This window comes from Phalacrocorax carbo, chromosome 7, assembly GCF_963921805.1.
Source record: "Phalacrocorax carbo chromosome 7, bPhaCar2.1, whole genome shotgun sequence".
NCBI classification, from domain to species: Eukaryota; Metazoa; Chordata; class Aves; order Suliformes; family Phalacrocoracidae; genus Phalacrocorax; species Phalacrocorax carbo.
In genome coordinates, this window is record NC_087519.1 from 37,539,965 (window position 1) to 37,567,366 (window position 27,402).

Below are 27,402 nucleotides of genomic sequence, written 5' to 3' on the forward strand. Positions count from 1 at the left end.
GGCCTTGGGTGCCCTGTTCCTGCTTGCATCTCTGTCCCATGCAGCCCAGCTCTCCCCTCGCAGCAGTGTCATGCATTGCCACATAAACACCGTAGACACAGGAGATAGAAACTGCAAAGTTTAAAGTAACTGTTGAAGGATGCAGGTGCAAGCCCTGCACAGTGCTGGCTCCGCATGGAGTGAAGCAGGGCTTCCCTGCAGGCAGCGCAGCATGAAGAGCCAGTTTCTGGGGGCTTTTCCCCAGAAAAGCCCTGCTCAGCCTAATCTAAGCAGTGGTTAGCAGCAGCAACAGCGACTTGGGCTTACTCCTGAGCACAGTGGTTATAGGAAATGTTTCTGGCAGGCATGGGCATGCTGAGGATGGGCTTTCACAGCTGCTAGCAAACCTGTGGCAGCAGGAGGGCCCTGCATGGCCCTGCAGAGCTCCAGCAGCTGCCCTAGCATGGCAGCTCTAGCAGGGGCTGATGGCAGAGAAAAGACACCTGCAAAAGCCTGGGGCTTGCTGCTGTTACAGTGAGCCCTCCAAGGGCAACCAGGGCGATCCCCAGCTGAGGTGTAATGTCTGAGCTGGCACCTTGGCAAAGGCACATCTGCCCCCAGCATAGAGGGACATGAGCAATCTCCAGGCATGCTGTGCGCATCACTGGGAGAGCGTGTGTGGGGTGTAGCGACGCTCGAACTGGCCCACGTCAAACTTCCGCTTGCAGCCGGCATAGTTCATGTAGCGGATCTTCCCGAAGATGGCCCGCTCTGCCCAGCCCTGGTCATGTATGCCGCAGATGGACCAGAGGCAGCCTGCCAGGCATGGGGATGGAGCGTCAGTTCCAAAGCAGGATGGGCTGGAGCATGGGCTAAGTTTTATGCAGAGAGCCCTTCCCCATCTCCACCACAGCCTGGGCCATCAGAAATAAGACACCCCCCCCCCCCCGCCTCATGCCCTCATCCTGCAGCTTGCCTACGTATCCGTTGGGGTCCATCCCATCCAGCTCGTAGCGGTCGTTGAGGTAAATGGCAAACTGTAGGGCCTCCTCGGGTGTGCGGGTCCACTCCAAGATCTTCTTTGCCCAGTACATCCGCAGGAAGCCGTGCATCTTGCCCTCTCGGACCATTTGGAGCTGGGGGGAAGGGACAGCCACAGATGTCAGTCCATGCCAGCTTGTCTCTGCCCCTTGGGCAAAGGCTCAGCGGTTCGAGAGGGGAAGACACAGGGCGCTACCTGGGCAGCATTCCAGAGCGGGTCATGCGTGGTCCCCTGTTCCAGCTCCTGCAGCTTGTAGAGGAAAGGCCTCTTGTCTTTGGCATGGAGCTTCAGGGTGGTTTGTGCCCAGTCATAAGCACCTGTGAGCAAGAGAGATGAGAAGCAATGCTGAGCAACCTGCTCCTGCAGGGCCCCAGGGAAGGTATGGGGAATTGAGCTACTGAGGGCACCGTGCCCTGGAGGCACCAGCCTTGAAGAGAGCAACCGCCAGCTCCTGTTCTACCTCCAGAAGGTACCGAATGATGGCATATTAGTGTCCCTACAGCACGTCTCCTAGCAGAAATAGGATTGCCAAGTCGGGGTGATCAGCTGGGTACTAGCCTGGCCCACCAAGCTGCCCATCCAACCTGGGATGCTACCTTGTATGCTGTCGTAGTTCTCATTATAGTAGCAAAAGTTTTCAGCCAGCTCCCGCCTCACCACAGCCTCCTCCACGAATGCATCCACCGACTCCTTGTACTTGCCCCGGTGCTTCTGCACCTCCAGGATGGCTCGTTGGGTGGAAACCTGGCCTGGGAACATGGGGAGGGAGCAAGTCAGGCTGCTGGTCCAAGCCACCATGCTCAGCCCTGCTGCAGAGTGGGAAGCCTGGGACACTCACCAAAGTGGAACCATGGGGACAGGTTGCTGAGCGCCGCCTTGTTGGGGTCGTTCCGGAGGGAGCCAAAGGATTTCAGCCGCTCTGTGATGAAGGACTGCAGCACAGCCAGCCCTGCAGCTGTGCCAGGGGTCGCCCACTCCACCTCCTTCACAGTGCGGTCCACCTGCAAGCTGGAATAACAGGCCTCCCAAGCAATGGGCTGGGCAGCGACCAAGCAGTGTGAGTTCATTTGCAGATGCTCTTCAGCCAGGGCTGCCCTGAGTGTTATGTCCCCTAGATGTCCCCAACCAGCAAGTCCCTAGCTCATGCCGGCCTTCTCTTAACCAGCCCTGCAAGGCAGAGATGTGGGAATTGAATGAATGAGGTGGGAACATCCCTTCCCCAGGGCATCCCCATCTCCATAGCACCTGTGTGTGACCTCATGCAGGTCACTGTCCCCATCCCCTGCCATCCCCTCCCAAGATCACAAAGCAGCTGTGAAACTCTCTGGGACTGGCTGTGAGCAGGTGTGGAGGTGTCTCCTGCTGGTACCTCTACTGAGCAGGAAGGGGGATATGGGTGACGAACAACAGGGGGGAACTCGGTGAGGAACTCGGGGAGCTGGGTATGGATCTTGCCCCGGATGGTCCTGGCACTGTATTCCTGCTTGGGGGAGGCGACCCAGCAAGGCACGATATTGTGGGCATCAACCTGGGAAGCAAAACCATGGAGGAGGGTATGAGCAGGAGAAGCAAACAGTCCCAACGACATGACACACACACTCCCCTTACATGTCACTCCAGCACACCTCTGCAGGCATGAAACGCAGGAGACAAATTCCTCCCACATCTCACCAGCCAGAGTTTTTCCCTTCTCAGCGTGCGGGAACCCACCTGTGCAAATGGCACATCCTCCGGCAACCGTTCACTGACGTCCTCCACCCACTGCCGGCGGAGGCGGAGGGGGCAGAAGTCTGTCACCAGCCCACCCACACCGTGTTCCACCACAAACGTGGGCAGCACGTCTTTGGCATAGCCTAGCAGCAAGTGGAAGGGGACGTTGAGCTCTGCGCACTCCTGCAGCAAGGAGGAGAGGGCTGGCTATGTGATGGTTCATGCCTCTGCAGACCCCATCCCACCACCACCTGCTGAAGGGATGGATCTGCCTCCCCCTTTCCCCAGGAGCCCTGTCCCTGCCTTGTCCCACCCAGCATGGACATCCCTGCAGCAGCTGTACCTCGGCCACCTCCTGCAGCCCCCTCAGCATGAAGCCATAATGGCGGATGGTGGCATCCAGGTATTTGGGCACCAGACAGAAGCAGACGTGCAGAGGCAGCTCCTGTTTGAGGGCCAGGCGCTGGGCATAGAGGAAAGCCCAGTTATCTGAGGAGAAAGCACACGGGGCAGTGTCGGGGGTGCTCTGCTGAGAGGATGGAGGTGGTGTTTTGTAAGAGGAATCCTCCCTGCAGAGGGGGGATCAGCTCCAAAGGCTGCTGTAGGAAGTGACCAAAGCTTTTGCCACCCATGGGAACTTCATTTCCCAGCCCCCTCCGCCAGCTGGTTCGCACCTTGCACCCGTTGGTCCCGGGACATCCAGTAAAGGATGCAACGAGCATCATCCTTCAGGTCCGAGCCCTGCGAGATGAGGCGAACCCGCTTTTTGTTGTATTTGAACTCCCGCACGGATGGAGCCGCCCTCCGCCGGGCCTCCTGCAGCGCCTCCTCTTCCTCCTTCCTCCTCCGAGACATGCGTGGCAGCTCCGTGGCCTCGGCCTTTCGCTTCCCTTGTGTCCGCCGCATCCTTAGGATTGCCCGGGCCGGTGCCCGGAGCCGCGTGGTTGCGTGAGGCCTCTGCGATGGGAAACGGGACCGTATTGAGCTCCCGGTCTCCTGCCTTTCCTGGTCCCGGTCCCGGTCCCGGTCCCGGTCCCCGTCCCCGTCCCCGTCCCCGTCCCCGTCCCCGTCCCCGTCCCCGTCCCCGTCCCCGTCCCCGTCCCCGGTCCCTACCGGGTAGCCACGCGTTCCTCCGTGTGTTATACAAGCTGAAGGCGCGGTTAATGGGTGTGGCGATGGGCGTGGCCTTTGGCAAAGGGGCGAGGCTCCAGCACCTTGTACCGCCCCCGCCCGCACACTGGGGCCGGTGCTGGGCCCCGGGAGGGGTGGCAGTGCCCGCCGGTGCCTCCCCTCCCTGCCCCCGGGAATGAGGAAGCAGCTCCGGCCACCTTCAGCCGTCTCTCAGCAGCGTAGTTCACCACCGGCACCATCCCCTTGCACTGAGTCCCCAGGTGCAGGTACCTGTCCCCACGCGGGGAGTGGGGGTGCTACCTCTGGACATGGCTGGGCAGAGAGGAGGGCTGCCCCTACTGCTGCTGTGCTTTGTTGTGCCGGACCTCACGCTGGGTAAGGGATGCGGTCCTATCTGTGGGGTGGATGGTGAGCAGGGAGCATCATTCCCCAGGGTGGTGGGTGGCCCCGGGGTGGCTTCACCCGTAGAGGTGAAACACCACGGGTGCTGTTTGCTCTCTGACATCTCAGCCCTGTCCCAGCATGCAAACAGGGCTGCGCTTTGCAACACAGGAGTGACAAGCTTAGCTTTATTTCTTCTGCCCCTCACGTGTGTTTCATCTGGGCAGAGAAGATCTTGGTCCCAGCTGGACCCCTGTACTAGACCTTAGTCCCCGATGGGCTCATTGCCTTTGCTACGACCCGCCCAGCAGTGCTAACCAGCCCTGCCCGGATAGCAGCATCACTGGGATGTCATGGGCCCGGAAAACTGCAGATGCCATCCTGATGTTTGCACTTGACACAAAGCAAGAGCGGTGTTGAGTCGAGCACAGGGAATAAAACTGAGGCTTGTACCTCCTGTGTACCCCAAGCTACACCCATCATTGCCCTCATCCTGCACCCCTCAACACCCCTCCCCCACCTAAAGAGCTTTTGTGGGTCACTGCACGTCTCTAATGACTCGCCCCAGAGCTGCAAGCTGGATTTGTTCCTCTATGGCCCCCCTCTGTGGGGCTGGTTCCCTGTTGCCATTATTTACAACCGGCACTATCAGTTCCTGACTATCTGCAGCAGAGAGGTTTGTGTAAACTGTTGCTGCTGTGGTTCCAGCCTGTCTCATGGGACCAGTTCCTGCACAGCTCTTCCTGTCAGACAGGTTTGTCTGACTTCCCCTGGGGATGGGTGAAGGTGGTGGAACGGGTCATTGTGCCGCTGCCTACAAAAGTTTCTGCCAAGTCCATCGATGCCCATGATTCCTGCCTTGTCAGGCTGGGGGATTTACATGGCCTGCCTTGCTGATGATCACATTGCTGTCCAGGGCATCCATGTGCTTTATTCATGCAGGACGGTGAATCCCTGCTCTTAGTGATCCATGGCTGATGCACACCTTGGGGAGCTCATGTCGGTGGTGATGCTGCGCCATCCCCAGCACAGCTATAGCCTCAGCCTTTCACCACCAGCTCTTGTGTGCCTCACTCTCCCACCTCTTCGCAGGGGCCACCACCACAGATAGAACAGCCACCGTGTCGCCAACTCTACCTACCTCCTCAACACCCACAGAGACCACGGCGCTGCTGCCAACCACCAGCTCCACCACGGCAGCCACCCTCCCTCCTTCCAGCCCTGAAACCTCCACCCCAGAGATGCTGACGGATGCCTTCACAACCAGTGCTACAACACCTCATGGGAGCAGCCCGGCACCCTCCAGCATCTCCACACTGCAGGCGAGGGGCAGCACAGCCCACATCATTCCTGGGTCACCTGTTGGCACCATGGTGCAGCCTGACCTCACCCCAACAGGGCTGGGGCTCACCACTGGCACCCCAACAGGGCTGGGGCTCACCACTGGCACCCCAACAGAGCTGGGGCTCACCACTGGCACCCCAACTACAACCCCCATGGCCATGACACCCAACTGTGCTGAGACGACCATCGTCACGTCTGTGGGGACCAGCCCGGCCCTGGCTGTCAGCTCGTTTGGAGTCGAAATGAGCACGCAGCCTCCCTCTGCCTCTACCCTTCTCTCCTCCGCCTGGGTGGGCACTGCACTGGGCACCAGCACCCACCAAGGGCCGGCCATGACCGTGCCGCCTGGCAGCACATCCCCGGGGACCGGCAGCGCCTCTTCTCCCACCGTACCAGCACTGACAGCCACTTCAGATGAGCCCTCGACGGCCCTGTTGGACACCACAACCACCCCTGTTACCAGCACAGGGGTCCCTGGGAGCACAGCCACCTCCAGCGAGCCAGCCAGGACCACGGCTGGGACCACCCCTGGTACCTCCACCCCGACAGCACCCGAGACCCCCAGTGACGCCGCGGGTGAGTAAGGCCACGGGTCACCCCGGGTGGGGGGAGAAGCGGGGTAACAAATCCCCGCGGGATCTCCCGTCCCGCCCCGGGCAGGACCGCAACCTGGCCCCCAGCCACGGGGCGGCCGCCCCGTCTCCAGGCTCTGCAGTCGGCGGGCGGGTCCCACGCTGCTCCCCGCGCCCCAGCCAGGCTGTCGCCCCGTCACGCAGCTGGGACCGGGCGCTCCCACAAACCGCACGCCGCGATCGCGGAGGGCGGCGGCAAGGATATGCCTCGGCCCGCGGCGGGGCGTGGGGCGGGGCCTGTGGGAGGGAGGGGCCTACCGTGAGTCGCTGGGAGAGGGCGGGGCTCTGGGAGGGGGCGGGGCTTCTCCAGCCCCGCGCTGGCGGTGATGCTACCCGCACTTACCCGAGCGGTGTGGCTGTACCCCGGCAGTCCCCCCTAGGCAGCCGTCCCCTGGCAGTGCTCCTTCCTGGGCACCCGTGTCCCAGCAGTGTGACTGTATCCTGGTGGCTTTCCCAAGGAGCCTTTACCCTAGGGCTGCAGCTGTACCCTGGTAAGGACCCTGCTCCATGCACCTGAACCTGTCAGGGAGACTGTACCCTGCACTAGTGCACCGGCTGTGCAAGTGCACCCGGTGTCCCTATACCCTAGTAGAGTGACTGTATCCTGACAGAGTACCTATACTCTGGCCTAATGCCTACACTGTGAGACCACCCCAGCAGAGTGCCTGCACCCCGGGCGATGCCCTCAGAATGCCTGTGCCTTGGCAGTGCCCCAGTGTCTCCGTACAGCAGCAGAGTGGCTGTGCCCTGGCAGTTCTCCAACGTGGCTGTCCACCTGCGGAAAGCCAGTACCCTGGCCCAGTGCCTGCAGGCACCTCCGACTGATCTTGTCCCTGACCCTGAGAAAGGAAGCAGCTCCGGCTGCCAGCGGTGCACTTCAGCCATGATGTCCTGTGACATGGGGAAGTGATGCCTGTACAGACAGCCCGGGGGACAAACTCTTAGCCTGGAGCACGCCCTTCCTGAGCACTGCCTGTTCTCTCAGCCAGTTCCTTGCACTCAGACAGAGCAGGCTGTTGTCTCCTGAGGGCGTTGGTGCCGGAAGCCACAACCAAACATCACCCCTGTGGCGGAGCGCAGGGACGGTCCCAGACAGCCCAGCTGCTTTCCTGGGCTTTTTTCCATTGTCTCTGTCCCCTCAGCAGGCAGAGGTCAGCACGGTCCCCGACTGCAGGGACCTGGTCTGCTGCAGTGACGGCCCTGCCGGCCTGCCCTGACTGTTGCTTGTGGCTGCTCTGGGTCCAGCCGTGCAGCTGACATCTGCTCAGCATCGCACTGTCCCTGGGAGTGTCCGTGTCGGGTAGAGACCCTCTTCGCTGCCAACACCTGGGGAGTGAAAGGACCCACTTGGATGCTCCTTCTCTGCTGGGCAAAGGAGACCCGGAAACCCCAGTGCTGGGGCCGTGGGGGGTGCTCGGAGCAGTGCCTTCAGGGAGGCATCAGCCCCCACCCACCCAGACATGGCTGGGCAGAGAGGGGTGCTGCCCCTGCCCCTGCTGCTGCTGAGCCTCGCCGTGCTGTGCCTCGTGCTGGGTAAGGGCTGAAAGGGATGCAGTGCTCTCCATGGGGCGGGTGGCGAGTGGGGAGCGTCGTTCCCTGGGGTGGTGGGGTGCTTTGCCCACAGCAGGCGTCTGTGGGATGAGGGGGGCAAAACACCATGGGTGCTGTTTGCTGTTTGCTGATTGCTAAATGGGAAGCAGAGGTGGATTTACAGGTCCTCCTTTGTGTGAGGATGAGGCCCTTCAGTGCAGGCACCCACCCAGGCATGGGCTGGGATCAGCCCTTTGCCCTTCTCCACATTATTATTTAACCAGCTGCTGCCTGCAGCAGCCCAGGGAGGGAGCAGCTTCTGGGAGCTTTGGGAGTTTCTGGTGGGGTTGGCTGAAAGCAGCTGGTGGCTCGTGGATTGGTTCCCCATTCATATGTGAGCAGAACATGAGACTCACCAGGTTTCTGTTGGCATCACTGGGAAATCCAGCCTGGCATCTCTAAGCCACTACCTTGCAGGCACCCCTTGACAGAGGACAGGGCAGACAGGCAGTTTTGTGCATCCTTTTGGAGAAGGTTACAGATGCCCAGGGTTGACCAGGGACAGCAGGCTGCTTCAGCACGGGGTCCATGCAGGCAGAGCGGATGGCCCTCCCATGTCCCTCAACACCCCTGCAGAGCTTTCGTGGGTTGCTGCACGTCTCTAATGACTCGCCCCAGAGCTGCAAGCTGGATTTGTTCCTCTATGGCCCCCCTCTGTGGGGCTGGTTCCCTGTTGCCATTATTTACAACCGGCACTATCAGTTCCTGACTATCTGCAGCAGAGAGGTTTGTGTAAACTGTTGCTGCTGTGGTTCCAGCCTGTCTCATGGTCACCAGTTCCTGCACGGCTCTTCCCGTCAGACGGGTTTGTCTGACTTCCCCTGGGGATGGGTGAAGGTGGTGGAACGGGTCTTAACACTGGTGCCTACAGGAGTTTCTGCCCTGAGACCAGCAACGTCCATGGCTTGTTCCTGCCTTGTCAGGCTGGGGGATTTACATGGCCTGCCTTGCAGATGCCTATTTTGGCATCCACATGCTTGATCCATGCTGGACGGTGAGTCTGCATTCCCAATGCTCAACAACTGATGCGTATGTCTGGGTCCATCGGGGATCTTATGTTGGTGGTGAAGCTGCACCATCTCCAGCAGAGCCATGGTCTCAGCCTTTGCTGAGCCCTTGCGCACCTCATTCTCCAACCTCTTTGCAGGGAGCACCACCACGGAAGTGACAGCAACCATGTCCCCAACTCTCCCTACCTCCTCGACACCTATGGGGACCTCAGCGCTGCTGCTCACCACTGACTCCACCACCATAGCCACCCTCCCTCCCTCCAGCCCTGAAATGGGAGCCTTCACCACAGAGAGGTCCAGCACATCCCCAGGGACCAGCAGCACCTCACCTCCCACTGCACTTCCTCCCACCCCACCAGCACTGACAGTCGCTTCTACTGAGCCCTTGACTACCCTGGCAGACACAACAGCCACCACTGTTATCAACACAGGGGTCCCTGGGAGCACCCCTGCTCCCAGCCAGCTGGCTGGGTCCACATCCATGACCACCCCTGGCATCTCCACTCCGACCATGTGGCTGACCTCAGGCACCCCGACAGTATCTGGGACCCCCAGTGCAGCCATGGGTGGGTGCAGCCATGGGGCACCTGGAAGGCAGGGGCATGGTCAGGGTGACAAATCCCCATGGGGATGCTGGGGATGTACTTGGGCGGCTTCATGTGGGTGGCTTCATTTAGGCTTGGTCTGTCCGCAGCTGTATCAGCATCCTGCAACTCTCTGCAGACAGCACTAACATAATGTTGCTTTGCCCAGGTATGGAGCCCTCTTCCCCTGCCACTGACTCAACCCTGACCCCAGAGGTTACCCTCAGCATCCCTGCAGATCTGCCAACGACACTGCCTGTCTGCCCCACTGCCAAGTCCAACACTAGTAAGTGCAGTGCTCCGTGGGCATTGCCACCCGCATCCCAGTACTGGTGGCTTTGGGCTTCTAGGGGCCAGTGCGGGGGGGTCCTGGAGCCCCACTGCTTTTTCTGTTCTCTCAACATGGGGGATTTGATGCTCTGTGGGATGTGGGGTTTGATGTACGGGTGGAGGGTTGTTCTGACAGTGTAGGGTGTCTATGACATGATTAACATAGGAGGAGTCCTGTGTCTGTGCCAGTGATCCTGGGGAGAGACCCCCAGATCCTTTGGTGCAGTCCAAGGGAAATAAGCAGAGCCACGTTTTTCATCCCTAGGTGCATCTCACCTGTTTCTGTCACTACGGCTAACCGTCCCCCTGGACCTGGGGAACACCACGGTGCAGGAGCTGGTGTTGTCCAAGGTGAGGTGTGACAGGAGGGGGTGCCACTTTGCATCTGCCAGCCATGGTCCAGCCAGGTGGGAAGGGGGTCACAGCCAGCCGGGGAGGGGGTCACAGCCAGCTGGGGAGGGGATCAGGCAGCCAGCGGGAGGGGAACAGCTGGGTCTCACATTGATTGTCACCTGGAGCCCTTTCAGATGCAGGGGAGACACTCCTTTGGCTGCCATGGTCTGGGATCAGGCCCCTCCTAGGTGGGGAGTGGGGGTAGGAGATTCCCTCCTGCACAGTTTGACAGCTGTCCTCTCCCCCCAGCTCCGCAGGGACCTGCAGACAGTGTTCCCGTGTGCCGGCCTGGCGGTGGAGTGGCGAGGGAAGAGGAGGACCTGACTGCTGCTTCTTGCCTGGCTGTCACCTGTATGACTGGCAACGCTTTCTGCTCCCAGCTCCTTACTCTGCAAGCAGTGCAGCCCTTTGGGATATCCTGTACAGCTCCCCATGAACTTGGGACCCCCCGTCCTTCACTGCACAACTCCAGAGGACCCCCAGTGCCCCACATGGGCTGGGGTGACCCTGCCCCTTCCTGCAGCCTATCTGTAGAGCCTGAGCCCTCCCACCACCCTGCACCAGACCTGGCTCCCACAGTGGGACCCCCCCAGTGCTGTTGGAGAGCTGGGAGGAAGGAACCCTGCAGAGGCTGGGCTTTTACAGCAGGGACTGAGCTGGCTCAGCCACAAAAGCCACCCGGAGGACCAGCAGATGAGACCTGGAGCCCCTGGTACCGCTGTGCCCAGGGCACTCAGGGGCTCAGTGCTGGTGACCTCTGAGGTTTGCAACCTGGGAAGGCTGTGGTGCCTGAGGCCTTCAAGAGATGCTCCATGGATTCTTCACATCCAGAGTGGCCCACAGTGGAGCTTGGAGTGGCTCTGGGAAGGAGGAAGGAGAGGAAACCAACCCCCTCTCCCACTCAAGCCCTGTCATGGGGCCAGTGGCACACCGGCTCGCCTGCAATAGCACTGACAGAGGAGCACACCCATGCCAACAAAGGCCAGGCAGTAAAAGGAAATCCCACATTTTCTGTGGCAAAAATGACTTCTTTTTTCCCAGGTTGCCTTCCCCAGTTTTCAGCTTCACCATCTAGCAGAGGTACTGGCAAGGAAACCCAGCTGAACCCCAAAAGCTTTGTAGAGGACAGACAGGCTCAGGGCTGCCCCTCTTGGCAGGGTCTGCTGCAGACATTTCTGAGGATGGCTCTGCACCCCGACAGGCTGGGGGCCCCTGCTTTGATTCTCTCTGCCCCATGACACCCTGCTGGGGTAGCTGTGTGCATTGTGGGGCTGTGGAAATCCCATGGGTTGTGCTCCTTCCCTGTTTTTTTCCAGACCCAAGCTAAGGAGACAGCCACAGCGTCTGTCCCCCTGCAGCAAAGTCATTTATTAACTGATTAATTAGCCAGATAAAATCCAGACGAAGCAATTATTAGCCTAAGCAAGTCACCTCGCTGGGAGATTGAAAACTGAAATACTTAGCAAAATAGCTGTGTTGTTTGTCAGGGGTTATTTTCAGCTGATCTCTGCTTCCCGCTGGCAGCCCGCGCTGTTCCAGCATAGGGAGGGTTGGAGGGGGGCACCTGGGGCTGTGGGATGCCAAAACCAGGGACGGCTCCTGGGCTCCCTGGGTTGTCACCCAGCTGGGAAGAAGCCAGCAGCCAGCCAGGATGGGGCAGGCACCCTGAGATCACCTGGCTGCCTGCAGGCTCGCACAGGCTGGCGTGGCTGGGCTGGGGGCTGAGCCCAGGCAGCTTGTCAGGATGCTCCCATTTGGGACGCCCTTTGCATCCCAGGCTTGCCCCTTTGCTCTCTAGGAAGCTGCCTGGCTTTTGGGAACTTGTTGACACTGTCAGCACCAAAAGAGATCCCTTAGTGTACCCAGGCAGAGAGCCAGGGAACAGGGCAAAGCCTGCCGGAAGGGGTCCCTGCGCCGGACGCCTGGTGGGGTGCTGGGAAAGAAATCCTTATGCTCTGCCCACGGCATGGAGCTGGGCCAAGAGTCCTCCCACGCCATGTCCCACCAGGCTGCTTTCTCTGGCTGTTGAATCCATAACTTCAGACCCCAGGACATGGCTGGGGGCCAAGGCTGGGTAATGGAGCCAAACTGCGTCACAAAGGGAGGAAAAGGTTCTGAAGTGCTGGGATGAAAAAGTGACTGGGGCACTCACTGTGCCCTGCTGGCTTTACTGCCTTCCACCGTTATCATGGTCAGGGTGCAGCAGGGGGAGGAGATGTTCCGGTCCCACTGAGCCGCTCTGCCCCCAGCCTAGGAGGGAGAAGAGGGGCACGGGGTGGGGACGTGGCCGATGGATGGTGGGCACTGCCCAGGCACTGGGGATGCAGAACTCTGATAAGTTCCTGACACTGCCCATGCCCTCCATTCCTGCCATCCTTGAGGATGCTGGCCACCGCCTTTATTCCACAGCTGTTTGCCTGCCACAGACCCCCGATCAGAGGGGCCTTGGGAGGTTGGATCCAGGTCCCTCTGCTTTCCCAGCCCATGTATCATCTCTCAGCCTCTTCGCTGTAACCCACTCCTATCTATCAGCATTGTCCAGACGAGCAGATCCTGTGCCCAGCAGGACTGTCACCTTCGAGGGCCCAGCAGCATCACAGAGGGCCTCTCAAGTACCTTGCGACTCAGGTGTCCCTTTCAGTATCCCTCTCCTCTTCACCCCCACCAGTGGCTATAGTCCGGCTCCTGCTGTCCGGCAGGAGTGTGTTGCAACATGCCCAGTTTGCCAAGTCATCCAGAACCTGCAGGGTTGATGGATAACCTGGTTCCCCCCCCAACACCCCATAGCCCTCTCCAAATGCCCTTGCCAGGAGGCTGGAGCAGTGCTGGTAGGAGATGCTGGGATTTCTGCAAGTCTGGAACAACCAGTCCATTAATTCCAGGAAGGCTGATAAGGCACTGTGCTGGGCCATGCTGTGCCATGCTGTGCCATGCCGGATGATGCAGAGTCCCTGGACACTGGGATTCATGGCATTGACCCCTGGCTGTAGGCTCCTGAGGGGCTCTGGTGCCCATATGATGCTTTGGTCCTTGATAAAACTGCAGATGACTGTTATCCTTGCAGGAACTGGTGGCTTGCCGGGACCTTGATTTCAGGCATGGCAGAAGGTTCTATGAAAAGCCCCTTCCCAGGGTGGAAACAGGGCATCATCTTCAAGATGAGGGATGACCCACGGTGGCTGGAGCCTTTCCTGGGAGGGTGTGCCGATGCCAGAGCAGAAGGAGAGCTCAGTTTGTCACCCCCGTGACTCTGCTGGAGGAGCATCAGGGAAACAGGGCTTTTTGGGGACAGCATGGGCAGGAGGGGCAGGCATAAAGGTCTCTGGACAGTGCCAGTCCCAGTGCACAACAGGCATGAGCTTGCAGGTGGGCTGAGGGTGAGGTGGGCTGGAAGCGCCTTGCTTCAACTGAGTTATTTCCCCTATGCTGAGCAGCACGTTTGCAACAAACCCTGTGGTTCCCATGATGTTTTGCACCTCAAACACCATCTGGAGCAACTGTCTCCAGCGTCAGCACATATTCCTCTTTGGGGTGGCTTTCCAAAGCAATACAGCATCGTCAGCACAGGCAGGAACGACTCCCCTGGCAGGTTTGCATCCCTCTAATCCTCCATTGGCCCAGGTGTGGTGGCAGCTCGGGTGGTCACTGCCTGGGTGATCATCCCATGATCTGCAGTGCTGGTTGCATGGGCCCCTGACGCAGTTCACCCCTCCGGTTTTGCCCCTGCACTGGCATTTTCGGTAGGCAGATGTTCGTTCTGGGTGAGTGGCCCTCTCCCCTGATTTACCATCCGTGTCCTGTTCCTGCTGCCGGGGGTAATGCGTGGGTTTACAGGATGGGGTTTCATTGGCCATGACTTGGCCTCCCCTGGCATTTCCCCCATCGACACTGCCCAATTGGTGGATCGGGGTGTTGCTTGGCATGCCCTGCTGCTGCCGCCTGCCTGATGGAGGCCGGCTCGGACAGGACACTGTGTACTGCGAACACCCCTAATAACACTTTGCAGGAGTTGCCTGGGGACATTTCTGGTTAAGAAGCATTTAATTGATTACAAAACCATGTGGTGGTGGGGGTTTGCATAATGCTGTTCATGGGGGAGCTGGCAGCAGTTTTCAAGGGCGGGGGGAATGGGAATTGGTGCTCCAGGGGAAAGGGGGGAAGGGGAGACATAGGGGTGAAGTGAGCCACAGGATCAGGATCCCGTAGCAGGGGAGGGGGTCTGGGGCTGCACTTTTTCCTGCTCCAGCCTCTGGGGACGCTGGTCCAACCTTGCAGAGGAGCTTCTCTGGCCCATTCACCCCCTCCCAGCACCATGGCACTGCCGTGCCCGTCCTGAGGTGCAGGTTTAAAACCCTGCTGGGGCATGCTGGGGCTCTGGACAGGGATCCCCAGTACTCCCAGTTGCAGCTGAGTGCTGCGGGGCTTGGCTGACACCCCAGGGCCTGCCCCCAGCCATACCCCTCCATGCTTTATAACCTGCCTCAGCTCCTGGGGAAGCCTTGAGCCAAGTGGGGACTTGCGTCCTGCCTTGCCCCAGGATGAGGCACGGCTTAGCTGGTGATTTTAGTACCCATGGTGCCCTCATGGACATGGCACCAGCTGGCATTGCCCTATCACCACCACCTGCCTCTCTGTCGCCCCCTCCCCTGCATGGGGATCAGGTCCTGTGGGGTCTCTGGGGAGGCTGCCGTGGGGAAGTCCCATGGGGACCACAGGAGGCTGCTGTGGGCAGCAGGTGCTGTGGGGTCTGTGGGGCGGCCACCATGCCACTGGTGGCAGTGCCACACACGGCTCCAGGCTCAGCTTTGCCAGCTGGTGCTGGTGGCCCAGGGAGCTGCACTGGGCTGTGCCCAGGTCCCTGGGGGGACAAGGTCCCTGCAGGGTGGCCTTTGGGTAACACCCCAAACCATGACCCACCTGAACAGGGCGTCCAGCCTTGGAAAGAGGAGGGCTTGGCAGGAAGGGAATGGTGACAGGGATGTTGGAGGGAAAGCACCAGTGGCGGGAGGGGCGGTGGCTGCAACCTGCCTCCTTCTGCCGTCCCTATAAATAGGAGGGAGCAGGAGCAGGATTGCACCTGCAGGACTCCAGCTGTATAGGAGAGGCAGGAAGGCAGGCAGGCAGGGACAGACAGACGGACAGACGGAGCTGCTCCTCTCTGCTTTTGTCTCCCTTTGGGCTTCCCAGTGCTCTGCCTGTGTGGAGGCCTGAGGCATGGGGACAAGGGGATGGACACTTTCCACCTTCGTGGGGTGCTGCGTATGGATTCTGTACGGTACGTTCCATATTTTTCTGCTAGCACATGTGCTACCCGAGCCCTTGCAGGGCAGAGCAGGTATGCTCGTGGGATGCTTTTCCCTCCTGGCTGCACTGGAAACTCCTCTTACAGCCAGTCCTTGCAACACATTGCAGCCAAAGAGCTAGAAAATTGTTTTAGGGGTCAGGCATCACCCTGAGGGGCTCGTTGCAGGCGTGGACCCATGGGAAAGGCAAAAGCCCAGCCCAGAAGCCTGTGTGCAGCTGCGTACCCCTCCAGCAAGGGAGCCAAGGGAAGCCAGCCAGCAGCACAGGACTCTAGGGATGCTCCCATCCCTCCCACATCCTGGAGAAGAGCAAATGCTCGTGTTCCATGTTGGGGCCCCTCTTCAACAAGCTTCCCATGAATGGGTGGTGTGGGGTAGATGGTGTTTCCTGTTCCGCGTGGAAGAATTAAGATAAAACATGGATTTACTGGGGTGGAGTGTGCCAAACTAACCTGGGGGGACTTGACTGAAGCGCTTTGTTTTCCCTGATATGGGGAGGGAAGCAGTTGAGGTCCTCTGGCTGAGGGGGTCATGGTGCAAAGAGCTGATTTTGGCGGCAGAAGATGACAAGGAAGCAGCCTGCTGTGAGGGGGAACAGGGGGCTGTAGGAGGATGGACCCCTTGAGGACTGGTCTGGCATAGGAGATAATGTTCATTAATGACTCTGGCACAAGCTGTCCGCAAGCTGAGACTGCGGTGTGGTTGCAGGCACCTCCGCTGCAGGGGGATCTGGCTGTCTGGCAGGGGGAACCTGATGAACTGGAGCACCAGGGTGGGGAACAGGCTCGGGCTGTTGGGCTGCAGTGAAACCCTGATGGGTCTTGCCCTTGGGGTGCCCTTTGTCTCCCCTAATTGCAGCTGCCTAAAGCCAAGCGTCAGCAGATCCACCCAGCTCCTCCTGGAGCCAATGGCAGTGGCAGCTTGGTCTCCCCAGAGCCCGCATCCCTGTCCTAAATATAAGACTGGGAGAAACATCACCCATGGGTGCCAGTGGGTGCTGGGAGAAATGCCTGGGATGTGGGGTGGTGGCTGCTTCTCCTTTTAGTGAGCTCCTGGATGTGGGGCAGGATTTTGGCAGCAGAGGAGGGAGCTGTAAGCCTTGGTCCTGGGAGCCTGTGAATATTCCCTACATGGGCAGGGACCCCCTGGTGCCTGCACCCAGCTAGGGGCAAGCAGGATGGGGGCAGGAGCAGGCAGATTCCCACCCTGGGAGAGGTTTAATGAACCTGCTTTAACTGCAGCAGGTTAGAGGCCTGGCTATCCTATCTGCCTAAGGGCTTTGTGTAAAGTGTATGTAAATGTCCCTCAGACACCCAGAAGGTGAAAAAATGCAAGAACCCCCCCAGGCTCTGCAGAAGGGATTGCACTCAGGGCTGTTCCTGCAGTGAGGCAAAGAGGGCTGAGAGCTGTCCTCGGGCAGCAGAGCTCCACAGACACCCATGGGGCTATGAACTAGACTTACTGGGCCCCAGGTCTTCCTAGTGGCCAGGCAGTACCATCCCCAGTGTAACTGGGCTGGGTTACAGCAGCTGCCTTTGCCTCTGTGCTTGCACCAGCATCTCTCCCTGACCTGTGATGAGCTGTGTCTTGTCTCAGCTGGCAGCTGCTGATGCTGGGGATGCAAAAGCTGCTGTTCAGTGCTGTGCCCAAGGCAGCTTAGCCTTGGCACTTCAGCTAGAACCTTGTAAAGCTGCAGGAGGAGGCTGTAGGGTTTAAGAAGGGGTGGGAGCATCCTGATTCTAAGCTGATGGGGAAGCATGGCTGAGCCTGTCAGGCTGCTGGCTCCAGCACCCAGCGTAACACTCCACTTTGTGCTTCTCTGCAGGGCTCAGGGCTGCTGCCGCCGTCCCTGTCACTACTGAGGGGCCATTTGCTGTGGGGACAGCTTCTCCCATCATGGCAGAGAGTGAGGGGCCCCATGCCCTGGTGATGGGCACTGCAGAGACAAGCACTCCGGCGGCCGATGCTGAGATAGCTGAGAGCATCCTTGCAGGGAGCCAGGCAAGCCCATTCTTCCCTCCTGGGGCTGAGCCAGACACTTTTGTGACAGTGACGAGCGAATATGGCTCTACAGTACCAACTTTGATGAATGTGACCCAGCCTCTTAATGCAACTCAGGGTAACGAGAGGGGTTCAGCTGCTCCCACTGCAGCCATGACCACTGCCGCCATCTCTGCACAGCACCCCACTGTCACCCCAGAAGTTGAGCATGATGTAACAGGGGCTGCTCTCGATGTGCCCCTGGGGACCACCCCTCTCTTGGCAGACATGAAGGAGGATGTTCTCATGGCTGTGACCAGAGGAGCAGAAGATCTAGACTCCACCATGGGTGCTATGCCCCTCCCCACCACTCCTGCACCAGCAGCCGTCTGGGGGGCACAGCCAACTACTGGCAGCCCCATGGGCGCTGGTGTCACCGTGCTGCCAAACCAAGGGCTGACCACAGCCATGGGAGCAGTCGAGGCAGGCGTAACCCTGGCTGCGGATATCCAAAGCAAAGCCAGTGCCAACTCCTCAAGCCCCAGCCCTGGTGCCGCGGCACTGCTCACAACCCAGCAGGATGGGGCCATGAGCTGGGCTGTAGGCATCACCCCAGAGCCAGTGGGAGAAATGGCCCCAGCTGCTGAGGAAAGTCCCTCACCTTCAGTGCCCAGGGATGCAGGAGATGCAGTAAACGGTGCATTCAGTACAGCTGCCTCGTTCCGCCTGCCTCTGGAGAGCACAATGGTGTCAGGAGCAGTGGGAAATCCAGGGAAGAACCCCATTCTCCCTGGCCAGGCTGCACTGAGCCCAGCTGCTTCACTGGTGCTGGCCGGTGGTGGGAATGGGCAGGGAGCTCCTGACGTGACATCGGACAGTCCTGGTTCAGCTGCATTGCATACAGCCAGTGAGACACCCACAGTGACAGTGGGCACAGCCACCTCGCTGCTGGCCCCAAAGGTTCCCACTGGTGCACAGAATGACATGAATCCCCCAGCCCCAGCCACCACAATGCTTGCAGGGAATGTGGGGGCTGTGGGTCTGGCGGAGCCATCCCTGCAGTCTGCCCCATGGCAGAGCCCCACTGGAGAACAGCCACAGCTGCTTTCTACTGCCCTGCTGTCCCCCACAGGCACCCCCAGCACTCCAGGGGCTGGTTACCCACCCCTGGGGGCTGGCACCCTGCCTGCAGCTGATGATGGGGCAGAGACACCAGCGAGCCCTGACCTTGGTGCTGCCACAGGACCACCCGTGTTTCCATCCCTCAGAGGGTTGCAGCCATGGGGGACAGCAGATGGTGCTCCCCAGGGAGCTGATGGACCCAGCACTGGATTGCATTCAGCTTCAGATGCCCCCAGCCCAGCATCTTTTGTACCTGATGGACTGATATGGCCTCATGCTGGGGTCCTGGCTCAGGGGGCTGAGGGTGCAGGGGAGAGGGCACAGGCAGGAGGTCCAGGGGATGGCAGTCCTTATGCAGATACTAAGAGTGACATGAGTCCTTCAAGCATCAGCACTCAGCAGGAGCCTGCTAACACTGGAGAGCTGCCAGCAGAAGGAACTGGGGCTTTGGTGAATGCTGAACTGTCCCCTCCATCAGCTTTTGGGGATGGGGCAGGAGTAGGAGCAGCCCCATCACTGGAACAAGTGTCCCTGCCTGGCCCTGCACATCCTGGAAGTGCTGGGCTGGAGCCTGACCTCTCAGGGGCTGAAGCACCAAGGGACTTGCCCAGTGAATCCCCCAGCACTCCTGGGGCTGCTGCTTACCTGTCCCCGGGGGATGCAGCCTTCCCCATGTCTGTGGCAGAGACACCAGCGAGCCCTGACCTCAGTGCTGCCCAGGGAGCACCAGTGCCTCCATCCCTTGGTGGGTTGCAGCCATGGGGGACAGCAGCTGGTGGTCCCCAAGGAGCAGATCTCCCTGGAGACAAAGGAGCAGGCACTGGCTTGAACTCAGTATGGGATGCCCCCAGCTCAGCACCTTACGGACCAGCAGGACTCCCATCATCTGTCCTTGGGGACCAGCTCGACACAAACTTGAAGCTGCCAGGAGAAGAGGGACTTGGAGCTGGTGCGGCACAGCGGGCGCTGGGAGAAGCAGTCAGTGAGACTGGGTTAGAACCATCCTTGAGCTCTGCTGCAGGCAGCGGGATGGCAGCTGGGATGGATCAGCTACCCAGAGCAGGGTTCCCATCTAGTACTGCCTCTCCCAGTGGTGTGGTTGCTGCATCCTCTGTTTTGGACCCAGCCAGCCAGATTGCCCTTGGAGGAACGGGTAGTGCTCCTGGAGCTCTGCAGCCCTCCCTGGGTGCTGGGCCAGGCGTCCCTCCTGCTGCAGCAGAAGGGGCAGGTGAAATGGCTGGTGACAGGGGTTCCCCGGGGCAGTCCCAGGCCCCTGCCAGAGGGGGACCAGCTGGTTCAGGAGCCCCTGATGGAGAAATGGGAACCATCCTGCACTCTGCATCTTCCTCTGCATCTACAGAGGAGTCTTCATCACCTGGGATGGTTGGTGAGGCCACCAATGGAGCAGGCATTCCTGGAGCTGGTGGAGCTGGTGGTGGCTTGAGCACAGGCTTGGAGGCTGCTGGCCTGGAGGAACACCCCATGTCTGTCCCTGGTGTCCAGAGTGGTGCTGATCTTGGACTTTCTAATGCAAAACTGAGCCAAGTCAATGTGGTGGAGCTGCCTGAAGGAGCCTCATCGAACAGGGGACCTTCCCCTGGTGCCAGCCTGGGAGAGGGCGCAGGAGCCATTGTACAGATTGCATCGGGAGCACTGGCACCGTCTGCCCTCCCCTCCCCCCAGGAGACGCAGCCCCTGGTCCCTGTGGCTCCAGATGGCAGCAGTGTCTCCGATAGCACAGCTGCCTCACTGGCTCTTCCTGGGCATGGACTGAACTCGGGGCTGGCACCCAATGGGGACCCCCACTCTGCCCCTGGCACCCAGAGTGGGAGCAGACCCCTGGTACCAGGGGCACTGGGTGGGCTGACAGGAGATGCTGGAGCCACTCAGACATGGTCTCTTGAAGATGAGGTGGCCTCAGGAATGCCAGTGCCTTTGGGAGAAGCATCCCCCCGTGCCCCTGTGTACCCCAACACTGCCCCGGCGCTGCCTTCTGCTCCACAGAGAGAAAACACTGCAGAGAGGGGGTCCGTCGCTCCTGGGCTTTCCACTCTGCTTTCAGCACGTGAGTTGGCAGCGGGGTCCTCTGCAGGGGAAAGGGGAGCGCTGGGGGCTGCTGTGCTGAGGGGGCCTGCCCTACTCCTGGCACCTCACCAGCCGGGAAGCCCCGGGGTCCCCTCCAGGGATGCTGACAGCCCCATTCCAGTGGAACCAAGTGCCATGCTCCCCAGTGTGATGGCAGGGAGAGGGGACATGACTCGGCTCCTTCCTGGTGTGACTGGAGCCGAGGCAGCCATGGAGACTCCTGCTCGCTCCCTCCCTGGGGGAAGGCCAGGGCTCCCTGGCCTTCCTCCCACTGAGATTGCTGCTGGCAGCCCCAGACTAAAGATCCTGGGGCCAGAACATACTGCTGGCTCATCACCTGCCACCCTGCAGCCGTTCTTGGGTGGTGAGCTGACCACTGGCCTGGCAAACAGAGCCCCTGCTGCTGTTGGGGTGGGCCTCTCCACAGCCTTCCCAGGCCAGGGGGGAGCCCAGAGGCTGTCCCCAGCCACTGTGAGCCCAGCCGTGTCCTGCAGCCCAGCTGTTGCCAGCCCGGCTCCACCAGCCCCCCTCCCTGGGAGCCAGAAGTCGCTCCCCAGACCAGGAGCAGCCACTGTCACCTCCCATGCATCGTCCCCCGTGTTTCCAGCTCTGCCAGGAGGGCCAGTGGCCACCCGGACCCTGCTGCCTGGCCCTGCAGGTATGTGATGCTCGTGCAGCAGCCCAGGCAGGAGGAGCACATCTGGCCTCCCGACGGACTGTGCCCAGAGACAGAAGGGGCTATTTGGGGCCAGGACCCCTGGGGGAGACGCACCATGAGGCGCTCCTGCACATGAGCTTGCATTTTTGGCAGCCTGAGCCTGCCTTCAAGTATGGCCCTGTCAGCTGGAAAACCCATCCCCTCCAAATGCTTTGTTTTATTTAACAGACATAAATAGGGAGCTGGAGGCTGTAAACATTTCTACAAAGAGCTGTGGGTGTTTTATTCCCTGCTGTCCCCCTACCACAGTCCTGTACAATGTTTTTCCACTCCCAACGGCAGTCCTTCAGTGTGGTGCCCCAACAGGGCTGGAGCAGGAGGGGACAGTGACTGCAAAAGCCATCACAGCGGGTTTGAGGCAGCGGTGTATGTGAAAGGGGTGGGAGCAAGCTCCTGCACGGGAAGGTGACATGCAGGGTGTCCCAGGCAGCTATTGGCAGTGTCCCCCATCCTACTGCTGCCCAGGCTGTGTTCCTTTGGAAGCGAAATCATTTCAGCCCTTTGAATTTTTGGCACAGACCAAGGCTTTGCTGTAAGTGTGTTTTCGGGGTGGTTTATTTTTGTTTTCTTTTCCAGTTGCAGCTGTGCCCCTCTACAGGTACGGAGCAAAGGAAAATGATCAAGAGTATGTGGAAAGAAGGGTGGACTTTAATTCTCCACTTTTCAAACCTGAGACTGGATTTCCGTTTGGGAAAACCCTGCGCGACTCTCTCTATGTGAGTCTGCCTTGGCTTGACTTGTTGTTGGGCAAGCGGCCGTCCCCCAAAAACGTGGGGGAGGTGCCAGAGGCCAGATGCCTAGGATGGGACCCTTGTGGGGGTAAATCAGTTGGGATGCTGCCGGGACTGTTTGCAGCAGGAGGTGACTTTGTAGCCATTTTGGCAGTGGCAGATGGTGAACTTCCTTGGGTGTTGCTTAAAGTGGGCTTGGAGATGGGAGGGCTGCCACACCCATGTGAGGTCCAGTTGGTCCTGACCTCACCTGATGGACGGATCCCTCTGCTCAGTTTACAGACAATGGACAAATAATTTTCCCAGCCTCGGACAACAGCATCTTCACGTACCCCAACCCTCCTCCCAGGGGTTTTAACGGTCATGAGAAGGTTCCCATGATTGCTGTGTTCTGGGACAACGCCGACTTCTCCAGAGGTGTTGGCACCACCTTTTACCAGGTGAGTGAAGCCACCTGGGTGCATGGTTGCATGAAACAGCTTTTTATGATAAACTCGTCACCTATTCTGCAGGTGCCCCTTGAGATGTGTAATTGATGGAGCCCATGAGCAGTGTTTCCCTTTTCTGGGCCAAATCTAAGAGCTGTTGGTCCTATGGTGAAGGCACCCCTTGAACCATCCAAATCTCATCCAGACCCTTAGTTGCAGTGCTCCATGCACGACCCCAATCTAGACCTGTCTTTGCCCTACTGGGAACTAATGCAGACGTGGGTGTACCCAACATACAGGAGTTCCCCACCCTCAACACGGCCAAGCCTCCGTTCGTCCGTGACGTGGAAGCAAAGATTCAGCGGTACCTGAGGTCCTCCTACTCTGCAGCCTGGACCCTGAAGATCACCTGGGAGAAGGCACCTGCCTACTCAGCATGGACTGACACCCAGAGGGTAAGGGGCTGATGGAACTCAAGGGCTTGTTGAGTTGTCAAAAAAACCCAAACCCAAGACCAATGGGCAACCGCCTTATCTGCGCCTGAAAATAAGAACCACTTTTGTGAAAAAGGTCAGTCTTGAAGTCTTTTGCCAAAAAGAACTGGTCTGTGCCCATGTTTTGGTGGTTTTCAGTTTTGTTTTTTTTTGTGGACATCTTTAGTGGAACTCCCTCTGCTCCATAAAATCTTTCTCTTTAATGTGGTGCAAGTTTATTGTGCACCAGAAACACTGTTCTTCAGGAGCATAAAATTGGGTGAATTTGGTTTCTCATGGAGCAGCATCAAAGTAAAAGCATCATATTTTCCATGCAAATGCAAACCAGCCTAGGCTGTGTTTGCCTTGCACATCAGGACCTCATCCCTGACATTCCTCAGCAAGCACTGACCCACACCCCTAATTTTAAAGCCAACAGCTTTGCTCACTTTCTTACCTGTCTGCGATGCTTCTCTCCAGACGATCACATACCAGGCCATCCTGACCACTGATGGCTTCAGGTCCTATGTCCTGATGCTGTACCAGGAGGGAGGCATGCAATGGGATTATACCAGGCTCACTGCCACAAACGTGCTCATCGGCTACACCAGGTACAGCAGGCTCAGCACACTACCCCTGCCTTCTTCAAGCACTGGGCTGCTTCCCACCCTTTTCTCCAGCTAATTTAACCCTTCCCTCCCATGCCCCATGAAGTGCCCTGCAAGGATGAGGGCAGCCCAGATGGGGTCTGCACACCCATATAGCATAACATGGGGGTCTTACAACAGAATTTGCCCTGTTAGTGGCTGGATCATGCTGCAGCATGCTGACTTGCTGGGCTGTGCTTGTTGTAACATCTCCCACTGGGGTCCCGGGGCCGCAGCATCCTGGCGGTTTGGGTGAAAGGGCTGTGGAATAGGGGGTGTTTGCTGAACTTTGCACCAGTCAAGCAAAGGGATTTCTGCCGCTGGGCTAGAGCAGTTGCTTCCTGCCTCCTCACATTACGCCTTGTCCCGTTTGCTGAATCTGGGTAAGGAAAATCTGGCTGGGATGGGAAGCGTGGGCAGCACAAGTATGTGTGTGTGCTTGCCTGTGCATGACTGCTCATGGGTTTCCGCTCTGTATTGCCCTGCAAGATGCTGGAAACCATGGAAGCTGCTCATGGTGGTCTTGATCTGTTCGCAGGTTCAGCCCATGATGCAGCAGGCGTGTTTGCACCCAATACTAACCAACCCTGTAGAGAGGATGCAGTGGACTGGGGGAGCTGGTGCCTTTGCCCTCCTGTCCCCAGAGCTGTGATTTCAGTGCTGTGGGGTCCTGCCAGCTCAGGATCAGGGTGGCTGAAGGGCAGGCTGGGGCTGGGGCTGGGATAACCCCAGACAGGAAGAGCAACCTCTGATTTTTCCCCTTTCCTCTGCATGCAGTGGGGATGGCTTTTATCACAATGATGACCTGACTCAGAGACCTCCAGCCGCTAAGTATCGCCCTGACCAGTTCAGGGGCTACAACACAGGTAGTGATGCACAGCTGGAGTGGGTTTGCACAGCCTCTTGGGGTTGGGGAAGGGCTGCAAGGGGAGGGGGACATTCCCAGGGGTTAAAATCCTCCTGCCAGTGTGGCAAGGCTCTCACTGAGTTCAGCCAGGGCCAGGTTTTCCCCCCAAACAAATAAAATGCTTTCCCTGAGTACTAACTATGCCCTGAAGCTGAAACATCCTTGATGTGTCCACGGACCCTTTTTGTTGCAATGGCTCTGTCCCAAGGCTTTCTTCTTTGACAAGAGCCTCTCCCTCTGTTACCCTGCCATTGGGTGGCTGTTAAGCGTGGGGTCCCATGGCTGGGGGTCAGTGTGGGCTTAGCTTCCAACATTAGCATCACTCACCTCTCTCCTTGAGCCAAAACTGCCCCTGCGGTTCCCTTGGCTGGAGGTGACAACTCATGGTTTCTCTCCCCGCTCAGACCTCCGTGGGCTGTGGATTTACAAGCTGGAGAGCCGTGTGAGGGTCAACTACCGGCTGAAGTGCCTGGCATGGACAGGGCGGCAGCAGGAGCCGCGTGTGTGGAGCCAGGGCCTGCCTGCCTGCCCCTGCTCCCTGCAGCAAGGGCAGCAGGACCTGCGCTTCAGGAGCAGCCGGGGAGGCAAGTGGACATACTGCTTCGCTACCCTCCTCATCCCCAAGCTGTCCCTCCACATCTCCCCTGCAAGGGTGGATGAGGTCCCTCCTGGCTGGGTGGGCAAGGGATGTCAAGGAAAATGAGTGGGGGGCTGCCCTTCTCTGCAGAGACAGGGAAAATGGGGAGGAATGAGGGCTGACCAGTCTCTGTCTTGTTAGACTGGACAGAGCTGTCTAAGCTGCATGGGGACAGCAGGGATGGACCCTCCCCAGCACTGGGGTCTCACCTTGGGGGACCACATGGATGGTCTCCATCAGTCTTTACTGCCTGTAGCACCATGGGTGATGTGCTGGGAGTGATGGATAACTAGGAGCTAACCCTGGGCCCACTCATCGCCCTGGGGCAGGGATGGTGGCTGGGGGGAGCTGTGCCAAGGCTCACTGCCACCCTGTTGCAGGCTGGTGGGCTGCCCGTGTCTCCATGCTGCACTCCACCTCCCCCAATCAGCACGGTGCCGGTGTCCGCTGCCTGTACGACAGCCACAGCCAGCTCATCGAGGGGCGGCAGGAGAGATACTGGAGGCCCTCCAGGCAGGCATCCCCCTACCGTGGTAAGCAGAGCCAGCCCTGGCATCTCCTGGCTGAGGCTGTCATCACTGTAGCCTATAAATAGTTTTAATCTCCATGCCAACCTATTTCCTGACACGCTGTTACCCTCAGTGGGAGCGTGGACCTGCCAAAAGCCAAGGCAAGCGCCCTTCCCGCCCAGAGGCAGCCCGTCTCCCTCTCCTCTCCCCTTCAGCCCCTTACTTTAATTTTTGTCTCCAGACCAGGAGCTGAAGTTGTACGACTGGTGCTGTAACCAGGCGGGCAGTGCCCGCCTCTGCGCCCACTACAGTGAGAAGAGACCAAAGATCGGCTGTGAAGGATACCGGTTGCCTGGCACAGGTGGGTTTGCAGCCTGTGTGTACTGGGTGATGCCATCTTGGTGCCCAGGGCTCGGGGGAACATCCCAACCACGCCATGGTTAAGACAGCAAGAGCTCAGGGCAGACGGGATGCTCCTGTGTAGGTTGTGCCATGCCCTGGGCTACACAGGGTTGGGGATAGGCATCTCCCGTAGCACATAACCACCAGCATAGTCTGGGGATAACACCGGCAGAAGAGGAACATGGCAGCTAACGTAGTTGTCAGTGTGAGCTGATATGGGTTTTCTTGCAACCCCCAGCAGGTTCCTCAGAGGAGGCAGAGAGCAACTCGGAGGAGCAGAATGGTGAGTGGGTTTAGGGGTCTTCTCTCCACTGGCTAGTTCCTGCTGCCCCATCCCCGCCGCTGTGTGGAAATTCCCTCGGGGCTCCTAGCTCGCCCCAGGCCCCCAGGGAGAAGGTGGAAAGGCAAATCTTGTTTCTTTTCTTTGCAGATGGAGAGGACAAGTAACTGGGGGTTGCACGTTTGCAAACCAGGCCACAGCTGATCCTCCGAGTCCTTTGGTCTGGCTCATCTCCTGTGTCCCCTCACTCCCCCCAGCACCCATCACATCACCCCTGCCCACCACGCAGGCCAGCTCACTCAGCTGGTGCCTGCAGTTGCCTTCATTGACACAAGTTCATTTTTCTAACCCAGACACATCCCAAGAATTCAGTTGCTTTAGTCGCCCTTCCCCAGCTGCAGCTGAGCGGGTGTCCTTGGGCACTTCCTTGCTGGTGGGAAGGCAGGCAGGTACACCCCACCATGTCCACCACCCCCTGTCCTACATGCATTCTGCTCTTCCTCCCACGCTATGGGGTGAGGTTGGCCCCCTGACACCCAGGGAATGGGTTTTTTCACCTTGTGTGCATCGACTGTGGCCAAGCCCCCAAGTGCTGCAGTGCACGAGGCTTGCCCTGTGAGCCGGCCCTGTCTTGTCCCGACTTCTGTCCCCCAACCATCCCTCCTCAGGTGGTCCCCAGGCCCTGTGCCCAGGAGAATGGGCAATTCTCCTGATCGAGCCAGAGTTTGCTTGATGCCTTTGCTGGGTGTGCAAGAGCAAAATTCAACCCTGTGATCAGAAATGTTGGGAGAAAAATAAATTCTTTTCACGCATAATAAAGCATCTGCCTTTCTTAAAAAAAAACCAAAAACCTTCATAAATCTTGTTTGTTCAATAAAGCCTCTGAGGGGTCTGAGCATCACCGATCCTGTGGCAGCCATGTCCTCGCCCGAACTGGGTTAGGAGGCAGTGATGGGGGCAGCTGGAGACAGCGGCATTGCAGGATGCTGCTGCCCTCTGAGCTGGTGCCGGGAATGTGAGCAGCTGGGCTGTGGCTGAGCTGGGCTCTGGGACA

General features: G+C 58.9%; 3 protein-coding genes across 7 annotated transcripts; 2 read left to right on the forward strand and 1 right to left on the reverse strand.

Moving 5' to 3' along the window:
• Positions 1–105: 105 nt before the first annotated feature.
• Positions 106–3,930, reverse strand: LOC104053553 (deoxyribodipyrimidine photo-lyase-like). The gene is made up of 10 exons (XM_064457543.1): positions 3,845–3,930; positions 3,406–3,688; positions 3,075–3,220; positions 2,732–2,914; positions 2,391–2,549; positions 1,860–2,058; positions 1,618–1,770; positions 1,217–1,338; positions 956–1,115; positions 106–795 (listed from the first exon to the last, which is right to left on the reverse strand). Exons 2-10 carry the CDS (start codon positions 3,635–3,637, stop codon positions 641–643), a joined length of 1,509 nt encoding a protein of 502 aa, XP_064313613.1. The 5' UTR covers positions 3,638–3,688; positions 3,845–3,930; the 3' UTR covers positions 106–640.
• Positions 3,931–3,938: 8 nt separating this feature from the next.
• LOC135314370 (mucin-2-like) lies at positions 3,939–11,536 on the forward strand. Of its 2 annotated transcripts, XM_064457541.1 has the most exons (6): positions 3,940–4,237; positions 5,336–6,163; positions 8,957–9,385; positions 9,573–9,689; positions 9,999–10,084; positions 10,376–11,536. In XM_064457541.1, exons 1-6 carry the CDS (start codon positions 4,171–4,173, stop codon positions 10,448–10,450), a joined length of 1,602 nt encoding a protein of 533 aa, XP_064313611.1. In that variant the 5' UTR covers positions 3,940–4,170; the 3' UTR covers positions 10,451–11,536. The 2 variants fall into 2 exon arrangements, with proteins under 2 accessions (XP_064313612.1, XP_064313611.1); XM_064457542.1 differs by lacking the exon at positions 8,957–9,385 and having other exon boundaries at positions 3,939–4,237.
• A 3,653-nt stretch (positions 11,537–15,189) lies between these two features.
• On the forward strand, positions 15,190–27,198 carry LOC135314373 (mucin-4-like). 4 transcript variants are annotated; one of them, XM_064457555.1, is made up of 13 exons: positions 15,191–15,401; positions 17,255–20,596; positions 21,224–21,274; positions 21,911–22,050; positions 22,341–22,505; positions 22,793–22,948; positions 23,447–23,577; positions 24,391–24,479; positions 24,925–25,104; positions 25,538–25,690; positions 25,908–26,027; positions 26,307–26,351; positions 26,499–27,198. In XM_064457555.1, the coding sequence occupies exons 1-13, from the start codon at positions 15,341–15,343 to the stop codon at positions 26,513–26,515; spliced, it is 4,650 nt and encodes a 1,549-aa protein (XP_064313625.1). In that variant the 5' UTR covers positions 15,191–15,340; the 3' UTR covers positions 26,516–27,198. The 4 variants fall into 4 exon arrangements, with proteins under 4 accessions (XP_064313627.1, XP_064313625.1, XP_064313626.1 ...); XM_064457556.1 differs by having other exon boundaries at positions 26,310–26,351; XM_064457557.1 differs by lacking the exon at positions 26,307–26,351 and having other exon boundaries at positions 15,190–15,401.
• The last annotated feature ends 204 nt before the right edge of the window (positions 27,199–27,402 follow it).

Bases quoted from the DNA above. Each gene is read 5' to 3' on its own strand.
- LOC104053553 (XM_064457543.1), bottom strand. From the start codon at position 3,637: ATGCGGCGGACACAAGGGAAGCGAAAGGCCGAGGCCACGGAGCTGCCA. The intron at 2,550-2,731 runs GTGGGTTCCCGC...TTTGCTTCCCAG, and splicing joins AGGATGTGCCATTTGCACAG to GTTGATGCCCACAATATCGT. The intron at 1,116-1,216 runs GTAGCGCCCTGT...CCTTCCCCCCAG, and splicing joins CGCTCTGGAATGCTGCCCAG to CTCCAAATGGTCCGAGAGGG.
- LOC135314370 (XM_064457541.1), top strand. From the start codon at position 4,171: ATGGCTGGGCAGAGAGGAGGGCTGCCCCTACTGCTGCTGTGCTTTGTT. The intron at 4,238-5,335 runs GTAAGGGATGCG...ACCTCTTCGCAG, and splicing joins TGTGCCGGACCTCACGCTGG to GGGCCACCACCACAGATAGA. The intron at 9,386-9,572 runs GTGGGTGCAGCC...TGCTTTGCCCAG, and splicing joins GACCCCCAGTGCAGCCATGG to GTATGGAGCCCTCTTCCCCT.
- LOC135314373 (XM_064457555.1), top strand. From the start codon at position 15,341: ATGGGGACAAGGGGATGGACACTTTCCACCTTCGTGGGGTGCTGCGTA. The intron at 15,402-17,254 runs GTACGTTCCATA...GCTTCTCTGCAG, and splicing joins CTGCGTATGGATTCTGTACG to GGCTCAGGGCTGCTGCCGCC. The intron at 23,578-24,390 runs GTACAGCAGGCT...CTCTGCATGCAG, and splicing joins GTGCTCATCGGCTACACCAG to TGGGGATGGCTTTTATCACA.